Raw genomic sequence first — 11,466 nt, forward strand, 5'->3', positions numbered from 1 at the left:
TAATTACCACAAGCAAGTGAATAAATAATGGCTTGGCTGCATTTTTAGCGATACCACCTTTGCGTCAATCGGCTGCGCTGCCTAGTGGCTGAGAAACACTAAAAAAAATTGAGAATTGACGTATATAATGATTTTATTAAAAGCGTCATTAGCAAACTTCGCAATATGAATCCTGAAAGCTGCTTACAAGCTTCAACCTACATATATCCATTTTTGACCTGTAGTTTAGCGGGAGCACCTCATGCACGGAAAAGTATTGCCGTCCAAGCAGTTCACAATGCACAACACAATTTTTTTTACGCTATTCGCAATCGATGCCTCTTGATAAGACAGGGGTCAAAATCGGAACGGGTTGCGCGCAACTGTATTCAAGCTTCAAGTTCTGTATTCAAGCTTTTTTTTGATGGCTTTAGGCACATATACCTAAGCCGGACACACGGATCAATCTTCGCCCGACGATGTTAAAAAAGAAAAGAGCTGCTGCGCGATTGAAAAGTATATTACGCAAAGTATACGCATTCACCGGAACGCTAAATTTCAAGCTGAATAATTTTCCTCAAAATGTTTTCCAAACTTGCCACCCATTAATTTATAAGAAAGGTTTATGAACAAAGCCACTTACCTCGAGTTGATGGGGCGCCAGACTCGAGCTCTTTGGTCCCACCTAGTAGAAAAAGTAGACTCGTCCGTGAAGACGACGCTCTTCCAGTTCTCCACCGACCAATCCGCATGTTCTTGCGCAAACTCCAGGCGTTTCGCCTTGTTTTGAGCACGCAAGCGCGGCTTCTGTGCAGCAGTCCGGCTCTTCAGGCTGGCTTCGTAAAGGCGGCGCTTGATTGTAGTGGTGGAACCATGCTTCAAATCCAGCTCCACTTGCAGCTCCCGTACGGACATCTTCGGGTTATCCGCCACAGCAGCTACTAGCTCTCTGTCTTCCTCATCTGTTGTCGCTCTGCTACGAGGTTGCCGAGGGGCATCCTGAAGCCTGCCTTCATTCCGGTATGCATTAATTATTCTGTTCACTGTGTGAATTGCACGATTAGTTCCTGCTGCAATTCGTTTCTGCGTTTCTGCCCCTGAGACTTAAATCCACAATTAGCCGTCTTTCGTCCTCCAGCACTCTGGACATTTCGGTTAGTGCAGCCCACAAGCAGAAAACACTGAAGCGACCACACGCATTTGCGCTCTCGGAATAGACAGGTGGGAGACACATTTTGGGTCGCAGTTGTGATAACGCAACGTTCTTGTACTCTTAATCGCCGAATGACTTGCGAAAGCAGTTCCACTCGGCGGCAGACAGCGGGGTGACCTGACAGTTTACATCTATAGGTAAACTTCGTCATAGAAATTTCGCAGCCGGGAAGTTGCACTGTCACGGTAGGCCGGAGAAAAGATTACGTTTCGAGCACTCATCCGAAAAGGAGGAGGAGGAGGATGTAGAAGAGGAAAGGCAGGGAGGTTAACCATAGAGAAAGATATTGGTAAAGAGCGGACACTCCCATAGGGCCCAGCGGCCCATTTGACTGCAGCGCACCAAGCGGCTGGAGTCTCATAACATCCGGTTTCGGTTTCAACGCGCGCAGTTTGAATGGCTGCATGCGCTGCGCCTCGCTGCCTGGGACGACTTCCGGTTCCGGTTTCAGGGGCGCGCGGTTTGAATGTTAGCATACGCCGCGCCCCGCTGCGCCGTTGGCAGCGTATAATTAAATAGATTTCGAGTGCTTTTGACCAGCCATGAACGCAGCTGCATCACAGCCTTCGCCAAATATTAGCACTCCACAAAAGACACCAGGTTTTGAGTGAAATGAGAACATTTATTTTGTGCAACATAAACAAAGCCGTGGGATGCGGAAGATGGTTCCTGGCCTCCTGCTCAAGGTGATCCTCTTGCGGCACCACGGCACACAGCAGGTGTTGCCGACGGGTGGCATCACCTGAAAAATTCGCAAGTATGGTCATTCTCAGTCACCTTATATTGTAACTCTGTAAACAGTGAAAAGGTGCGAAAGCGGCGAGGGAACGAAATTACGAGCGGAGTAAACATGTTTTTGCGAAACTCGCGTGCTGAACGTCGTTGCGCAAAGTACAATACACATACCGTACTACACGGCAGATACCAATCAGCTTTTTGCAAGCATTTCTACATTCCCCGACGTTATAGTCTACCTTCTAAAACCTAGGTGGACAGCAGAGTACGCGGTTTGTTCGAGAATATTTCGTACAAAGACTGCCACAACACGGACTACGAACCAGAAGTACACAATGTGTTAGGGGCACTGAGAAATACACGGGTGCAACGTATGTTTTAAGAAGCATAGAAAATTAAACTATCGACGCAACAGTTCTTGGTTTTCAAGCTCTTTAGAGTTTAGAAAGCCCGACGCGTTGCCTTTTTTTGCCGGTTTTCAAAAGCGCATCCCTGTGTTGTCAATGCACGGGCGAAATGTGCGTTTCCACGAGCGTAGATAACGGACTCTTTCACACGTACTACATACATACATACGTACTACAAGAGTAAGGTTTTTGAGCTTTTCGTGCGTCATCTTTTTTTTCCACCAGTCTTGAAAACTACGGTCCCGTACTTGCTGCGCGGGAACGGTCGTCTTCGCCGTTCGCCCACTTTCAAAAAAGTACATTTTAACCTTACACCGACAAATGTCACCCATAAGAAGTTACATATTGTCGGGGGCCATACAAAAACGTGACGTCCCGAGAAAGCGCGAAACCAAGCAAAACTAACCGCTAGGCACAGCGCGTCGGGCCACAGGCCGTGGGCAGGTTTTTTTTTTTTGTTTCTACGCACCGACCGGCGAGGCTGCATCATGCAGCATCATTCCTCCCGCCGCTCCCGCCACGGCGTAGCATGACACAGCGTGCGCGCGCCCTTCACAACTGCGCCGGCGTACTAAGCTAGAGTGCTCGAAATGCAGCGTAATTTTGCATAAAGTGCTTGAAATGTAGCGTACTTTTGCAAAAACAAAACATTCCTTCCTTGACGTTGTCACAAACTGCAAGAATGCCGTGAACAACAGCCGGCTGGCCACAGAGCGAGCGCGCCGCTTCACGAACTGCAGACAGGCAACGGCGGCCGGCGCGGCCGCCTAAATTGCATGCAATACAGCGTACTTCCACAAATAAACATTTCTCACCTTGCCGCCGTCATAAACAGGAGGAGTTCTGCGTCGAAGGGCAAGAGAGACGAAAAAAATTGCGGTCTGCCCGCACGAACAAATACGCCGCACACTTTCACGCGCACAAAACAGCCCCCACGACGCTCCGTTGTCTGCCACTCGGATGGGTCTGAGCCGCCGCGCCGGCTACCCGCCCGCGCGCGCGCGCGCGTTTAGAGACTGGTGGCGCCATCCTGGAGTTGGAAGATTATCTAGTGGAGGAGGAGGATTGCGCGTCATTTCCTGGGGCCAGATTTCGCCGAGTGTCCGCTCTTTACCAATATCTTTCTCTATGGGTTAACCGCAACACTCATCCGAAAGCCTTGATGGAAAGCGTAGAGGTAGATTGAAAAGCCGTGGACTAAATTGCCCATATACCTGATTCAAGAGGTTCAGCTTCAAATACGCCAGCCACACTTGGAACTTAGCGCGAACACGGTACGGCACTCTTTGCTACGGCAACCTGGAACTGTAATAAATATCCGCTTAGAAATTACTTAAAGCCATGCAAAGATGAAGACTGAGGTCCACGTAAGCCTTACGGATTATTTTCAAATGCTGATGAGTCAGCCTGGCCGTCTACCTCAATCTGTACGAAGCCAAAATAGTAGACTGAAAATATAACTGCACCTGTACTAGTATTATTCCGCTCCGATTAATTTTCGTTGCGCTGCGATTTCAGCAGACAAGAGCAGTCGTCTGCTAACATTTATTGCCAGCTACTCCGCAAGACGCCAAGGATTTAAAATATTTGCCAATCGTAGCGCGGCAGCGATAATATAAAGCTCTGAATATTACGTGACGCGCATTTTCTCCCCAGTGTTCTTATTTGTAGGTTTCAACTTCACCATGGCACGCAGAAGACTTTGCTACTGCTGCTGCGACGGGATAAAACCAGCTGATCGGTTTCCGGGGAGTCTTTTATTTAGTGAGAAACGTTTCTCCGATCGACGTTTTTGCGGGCGCAGAGCAAAATTGAAGCTAACTTCACCGCAGTACAAGGCGCACTGTAGCAGACGACGCGCGAAGCCCCGCCTGCGGCTCTCACTGCTCCTGCGCAATAGTTTCTACGGCGCCCCCCAGAGGCGCCCCGCGGAGCGCCGGCAACATGGAGGAAAAAAAAACGTAGGAGGGAGCGGCCGGCGACAACCTTGAAGCCTAGTCTTAACAAGTAAAGATATAGTAAAAAAAAAGAGTGTGTCCCCCCCGTGATCACACCACGTGATAGCGTGCGGTAAAATCTAGCCCCGCTGCGCGCGCGCATGCGCAGATTAGCGCGGCAGACTAACTGTAGATCAACCTCCTTGCTGTAGACGCCTGGGCCGCGGGTCGCACATACGCGCGCACTAAAACATACCAGAATCAAAACAAAGGACAGACTCGGAGAGCGAAGAACTAGAAGAACTGAGGGAGAAAACGGCTTCGTAAACACTCGGCTTGCGAACACTGGCTGCGTGACGTCACGCTCCCTGAGTTTTTTTTCCTCCATGGCCGGCAGCACGGAGTGAGATTCTCACTAAGAGTGGACGACCCTGTACGTGTCGTCGTAGCCACGCGACAGTATGTATAGACAAGTGTGGCGAACTGGGCTTGTTGGTGAAGGTTCATACCTAAAACAGCGCGAAAGACGGGACAAAAGGAGGAGTCAACACAAGCGCTGTGTTGACTCCTTTTGTCCCGTCTTTCGCGCTGTTTCAAGTATGAAGCATCTTTGGGTCTACAAGAAAAATGCACGACTCATAGGAAATTCTATAAAACCTGCAGATATCGGACCCATGGAAACCCCTATCAGTATTTTTGATCGGAAAGCCGAGCATTAATGTCAAGATTTCTCAGGCGCAAAGTAAAGCGTGACTAGTGGCGGACAGTGTAAGCCAAAATTCAACTAATAAAAAAATAAAATGACCACAACAGCCAACCATGCAGCCGCCAGCAGCGGGAAGGTTACATGATGCAACAAGCAGCCAAAGCAAGTAACGTTACGGGAAGCGTATTTGCTGAGAAGAACGAGTAAAATGTCAGGCAAATTAGCTTCCTGAAAAGTCTGGGAGCCTGATGCAGTATGCACCGTCCATGCCCTGGAAAGATTCCCGTATGACCTCGTACAAAGAGAACGAGCCTGCATTCAAGACTACGCCAGGATATTGATATCAAGCGCAAGATTGTGTATATATGATTGAACAGGCTACCCACCACTGCACTTCCACGTCACGCTGCTCTTGAACCTTCGAAAGTGGAGGCACGCAGATAATCCCTTAACTCTAAGCGCTACAGTACTTATGCGGCATAGGCGCAGAAAGACGTGCTAGAATTACTTGGTCTGGCTTTACCTGCTGGCAGATATTTAATTTGGAATAGAGCGTAACCCAAAGTAAATAAATTTCGCGTCAAATTGGCGGCGCCTAGATGCGAAAGTCGATGTATGTTTCCTGAGGAGGAAACATTTTCTCTAGCGGTGGCTTGCACCCGAAAGCCGCTGCGTAAGACCGCAGCCGCATCGCGGGGCCGTCGCACTTGTTGCGCGCTGTGTGGCCGACGTCGTCGGTGTCGCAAACCGCGTAGCACGACGCCATGAAGAACAGTTCGTCCACGGAGGTACTGTTCGGGAGCGCAGCGGCACGTCCGTCGGGCGTCTCGGGGTTCTCGTGCAGTGCGCGTAAGGCTGCAGCGACCGCCTTTTCTTCGATCTCCTGGGCCGAGACATTAGCCGAGGAGAGGCTGAGCAAGGCCCGCGCCAGAAGCCTGCCGGCGCCCGCGAAATTCACCGCCGGGTGTAGTTGGGTGTGGAAGAAAGGGTAGGAGAATATCAGCGGCTCCACCGTCCAGTTCTGCTCCCGGTGCCAGGATCGGTCTTCCGCTCGATCTATCCTCAGGATGTCGTAGAGGCCAGACGACTCCAGGTCACGCCTCGCCTCTCTGTACGCGACCCAGTTGGCGAAGAATGACGGCTGGAATGGTGGGAGTACGTCGGAGGGTACCGACGCACCATACGGGCCACCTATGTTGCCTGCTGAAGTGTTGGTGAACTGCACCAAGGTCAACACGTCACGTTGTGGCCGTCCTCCGCGTAGCGCGGGAAACAGGCTGTACCAGGCGCGGCCCACCATCGTTTCCACCTCACGCAGGCAGCGAGTCTCCAAGTTCTCAGTGGTCCACTGAAATGGACGCAGGGTGGAGTTGCGCTCGTCGACCATCCAGCCGATTTCCAGAAAGGTGCGGTAGGCAATGTGTTCCGCCAGGTGTTCTTGCCTGTTCTTCCCGTATTCAAAAAGGCTGTTAAGTGCGCGTAGCATCCTTGAACTTTTTACGAGCACAAAGGTCTGCTCGGACATGTTCGCCAGAGAAGGTTCGACTGCGCGGAGTGCACCGAGCCATGCAGTCGCTGGAACTGCGGGGGTCAAATTCGCTGCCATTTTTTCGATGTTCAGGACGAGTGGCCCACTGTCCGGCCCTCTCTTGGTACTTCTGTGCACTGAGCTGACAAGCGTATTCATTGTTGAAGCGCGATGCAACGCTGCACTGAGCTGCTCATTTCGCAGACCGAGAAGCCGGAAGGTGTTCTCAACGTTCCTTTTGTATTTTTCAGTTCTTCCCATTTTCTTGAACACCTTGACCCATTCTTCCAAAGCTTCGCTAATGCGAATATGCACAATGGGCGCCGCACTGTCCTGCACGGCAATGCTTAAGTCAAACCATACGTGAATGTCCCAGTTTACAGACAAGTCTACAAGGTTGTTCAGTACGCCGTAGGGGCCACGCCACTTGTACGGCAGGATGCCGCGCCTACCCAGGAAACTCACTAGTTCAGACGGGTCACCTCTGGCGTACAAACAGGACCGCACGAGTCCCGTAACCGTCTCTGAAATGACGTCTGGTTCCCTGTCCGAGCTGTTTGCAGTGACCACAGAAAGCATTGCCTGTGTGAGCAGCCTATTTTCGGCGGACTGGCGGACTGATGGGGCGCTGGCTGCCCGTCGCCAGCGACCGCACACGAAATCGTACAGACTGTGGCAGGGGTTCCGGGACACGTCAAGAGAAGCCTGCAGTTCCCAGGAGTACCTCTGGCAGACGTGGCTGTCGCAGACAGCGCGCAGCGTCGACAGCAGCTGACTGTCGCGCACGAAGACGTGGGTGTGGCGAGCGGCGAGGGTTTCGTCAGCAACCGTCATGAACTTGATCAGCATGGCGGCGCCGAGGAGTATGGCGACGAAGCTGGCTGCCTTGCGAACGCCAATGAGTAGCCAAGTTCTGGGCATCACGAATCGGTCGAGGGGCTGCACACGTGGCTGCGAGCCAGAAGGGAAACGAAGAACGTTTAGAGTACGGCAAAACAGCCGCGGTCTACTTCTACAATACAAGAGTGTTTTCCGCGATTCTTGCAATTATATTGGGGCAGTCTGCATGCTTTAGCCAGAGGCTGGAAAATCTGTCGCATGCAGAAGCCACGGACGAGGCAAGTCGCTCTTCGACCACAACTACTGAACACATCTGCAGAAATTCGACCACAACTACACAACACCTGCTTACTGGGGCGGAATAGCTGGGCAGAGCTATGTATGGCCAAGCCATGTGATGGTATATTGCAATAATAGCAATAATAATTGGTTTTAGAAAAGGAAATGGCGCAGTATCTGCCTCACATCTCGGCGGACACCTAAACCGCGCCGTAAGGGGATGGATAAATGAGGGAGTGAAGGAAGAAAGATGCCGTACTAGAGAGCTCTGGAATAATTTCCACCAACTTGGGGATCTTAATGTGCGTTTACATCGCACAGCACACGGACGCCTTTTTGCGTTTCGCCTGCATGAAAGCCCAGGCTCAGTAGCCGAGCGCGCTAACCACTGAGCCAACGCGACGGGTTGCGATCGAAGGCGCTCCTTCGTTAACTGCCACCGCAAGGTTTGCGTATTTCAATTGCCTTTTACTCTCCTTCGTGTTCTGTGGGCTGCGGGTTGCTGCGTGGCCCTGCCGTCCATTGCAACCCAGCAGCAGGACCCTTCCTCGAGTGAAGCTCAAGCGGGGCTCACCGGTGCCTGTCCCGCCGGGACGCGTTCCCTGTCGTCCAACCTGCGCTGCGAGGCAGGCACTAACGCCCGCGCCGGCTGCCGGTCGCCGTCGCCTCGGCCTCGGTCGGTCAGCGCATCTGTCGACATGGCGCCACGACGCGATTTGTGCCACTTCCTCTTCCTCCGGACGAACTGGTGCGTCCAGCTGCGCGTGTCGGCAGCAGTGGCCAAGAAAGCACCCATGTGGTAGTATTGCTCCAAGTTGCACGTTTTCTTTCACACGTACAGTCAGGGACAAAAGTCTCCGGACCACGTGTTCCTCAAACAAAGCTTATAGCTCTGCTATCAGACAGCGGCTGGAGACCGCACTTGTGGAGATGAAAGAACAAAAGTTTAACTTTTACCCCCACAAGTTTGGTCGCCAGCCGCCGACTAATAGCAAAGCTATAAGCTTCTTTTGACGAACACGTGGTCCGGAGACTTTTGCCTTCGACTGTACACACAGCCGGTCCATTCCTTTAAAAGCTAACTGTGCTTTCTACAAAAAACCCCAGCCACTTTTGAGGGCCACCTTCTTCTCGACGCTGCGTGTCCACGTAATCGGTGATCAGCCACTTCCCTTTCGGCTGTTACCACAGTCGCAGTTCGTTTTTTTTTTGCTAGAGTAGATATAGCTGTGCTTCTTGCGACGAGGCCCGTGCGTTGCCATGCGTTTTCGTTGATGCTTCCCTGTGTGACCAATCCATCTAGTGGGTATGTGCCACTTTTCTTTCTAGTTGCAGTTGCGGTGTTTTTTGGAGTTATTTTCAGCTCCTTTGAGTTGCTATTTTTTGATATGCATGCTTTCGCTGCTATTCGCCGTATGGAAACCAGTACGTCCCCCATCGTTATGTAATGCGTTCGGGCCCTCAAGGAATAAATAAATGAAACAAGTAATGCACTTTCAGGTAAAGTGCAAAGCGGCGACGCCCATTTAGCAGTCACCAGATAGCCAACCCGAGATAGGCTGCGAATGGCACGCTCCATGAGCTACATGATATATTTTCAAATCGAAGCCGGAACGCCGCATGCGGAGGGAAACATCAGAGCAGGCACGAAGCAAGCTTGGTTCACTTCAACTTAATGTCCCGCATTTCGCATTGGGAGAGCTTTGCAAGCCGCCCCGCAGGGGCATCTGCAGCGTGCAGATGCTGGTGAGTTGGACACCACGGGATCCTGAGCATCTGCAGGGACATCCCCGCTGCGGGATGATGGTGAGCAGTGCGCCACCACGGACCCGATCACCCGCACTTAGCTGTGCGTGGCATCGCCGTGTCCGGGGAAAAAGGGATTCTTGTGGTTGCGCCGATGCTGAGCGTTTGGACATTTAAGGCACCCGGGTGGAGGCAACGCACCACTTTGGTCCCAGCTTCCTATAGACGGCACCTCCGGCCTGACCCGACCTTGGGAAATCGGCAGACGCCTTTTCCTGTCCTCCTGTCCACTCTCACCACTCTCCTGTCTCCTAATCACTACTTTTTCCTGGCGGCTAGGGTTAACCTTATGTGGTGTAATTACCCTGACGTGCTTCATATTTGGTTATAGGTGGGGTGTACAGCTGGCGTGGGCAGGACTTGCTTGCAATTTCCTGCCCATCTCCTTGTTGGGCTCCATGATGGGCGGCTGGCATCGCGACCCAATAACATACATATTTCATGGCTCCTCTCCTTTCCAACATTATCGCACTGTGAAAAGAGTGCAAAACGATGCAGGAGTTTTTTTTTACGTAAAAGAAAGCAACATTGACAAAGTTTAATGTGATCCATAGTGAAAGCGAAGAAAAACAAGGTGGAATAAGACCCGCCGCGGTGGCTTAGTCGTTCAGTCGCTCGTCTACCGAGCCGGAGAACCCGGGTTTGAACCCGACTGCGTGGAGGCAGAACGCAAAAGGCTCCCGTGTGCTGTGCGGTGTCAGAGCACGTTAAAGATCCCCACGTGGTCGAAGTTATTCCGGAGACCTCCACTACGGCATCTATTTCTTTTGTAGCGATAGCTGCACTACGCCAGCCGCTTCGCGAGGTCAGCGTGGCTGCGCGCTGAGCCGTGGCACCACGGGCAAGGCGTCGCGCCGAACGGGCGATGGCATTCCTTCGTAAAATTGAAAATTGGTTTTTGCGGAAAGGGAATACGCAGTAACTGTCTCACCTATCTATAGGGACACCCGAACCGCGCCATAGAGGAAGGGATAAACAGTGAGATCAAAGAAATGGTTTATGGTTCATGAGGGTTTAACGTCCCAAAGCGACTCAGGCTATGAGGGACGCCGTTGGGAAGGGCTCCGGAAAATTCGACCACCTGGGGTTCTTTAACGTGCGTTCACATCGCACAGCACACGGGCCTCTAGCCTCCATCGAAATTCTAGCCGCCCGCCTCGTCAGTTGTGCGCATGCGCGGAGTGTCGTCAGAAATGCAGCGGGTATGTACAGGGTCTGTTCTGAAAGTAGTAGGACTGGTTTTTTCCTGGGCGAACGGGCGGACGAGAGGCGGTCGGCGCGTGCAGGATCGTTGAAGGGGGATATTGGGAATGCTGGGGAAAATCGGCAGTCGGCTCTCGGCCGTTGAAGAGAGGAGATCGCTTGTACTGTGAACCCCTGTCGAAACGTCTCGTCACGCAGAATCATCGAGCGTTTACTGGATCAGCGATACGCGATCAAATTTTGAGTAAATCTTGGTAAAACGGGCAAAGAGACTCACAACATGATTAAGGAGGCCTACGGTGACGCTTCCATGGGTAGATCAGGTGTTTTTTGAGTGGTACAAGCTGTTTCGAGAAGGTAAGGAAAGAGTGGAGGAAGACGACCGCTCCAGACGCCCTTCGACCAGCAAGACCAACGAAAATGTGTAGCGAGGGAAACATTTACTTAACAATGATCGTAGAATGAGTATCAGAATGATTGCTAATGACTTGAGCATTCCTCAAACCCAAGTTTTTGAGATCGTGACAGAAAACTTATCCATGAGGAAAGCGTGCGCGAAGTTGGTGCCGGGAGTGTTGTCAGAAGAGGAAAAGGCGAACCGGTAGGATCTTCTTCATCATGTCAATGAGGACCCCGATTTTTGTCCAGCACAAGGCGGCAACGCTGCCTCAGCCCCCCTACAGCCCCGACTTGGCCCCGCCAGACTTTTTTCTATTCCCGAGAATAAAATCGACGCTCAAGGGGAAACATCACGGATCGGTAGAGGTGGTTCAACAGGGCATGACGAGGGAGCTAAACAGCATTCCGGTCCAGGCGTTCCTGGAGGCGTACGA

The 11,466-nt window shown here is 51.8% G+C and overlaps 1 protein-coding gene across 1 annotated transcript; it reads right to left on the minus strand.

Annotated features, from left to right (window-relative positions):
* Positions 1–5,572: 5,572 nt before the first annotated feature.
* LOC149361218 (uncharacterized) lies at positions 5,573–8,324 on the minus strand. The gene is made up of 2 exons (XM_089568021.1): positions 8,199–8,324; positions 5,573–7,456 (listed from the first exon to the last, which is right to left on the minus strand). Exons 1-2 carry the CDS (start codon positions 8,322–8,324, stop codon positions 5,573–5,575), a joined length of 2,010 nt encoding a protein of 669 aa, XP_089424147.1.
* Between the last annotated feature and the right edge of the window lie 3,142 nt (positions 8,325–11,466).

Source organism: Amblyomma mixtum, chromosome 2 (assembly GCF_055824585.1).
Source record: "Amblyomma mixtum isolate Tamu chromosome 2, ASM5582458v1, whole genome shotgun sequence".
NCBI lineage: Eukaryota > Metazoa > Arthropoda > Arachnida > Ixodida > Ixodidae > Amblyomma > Amblyomma mixtum.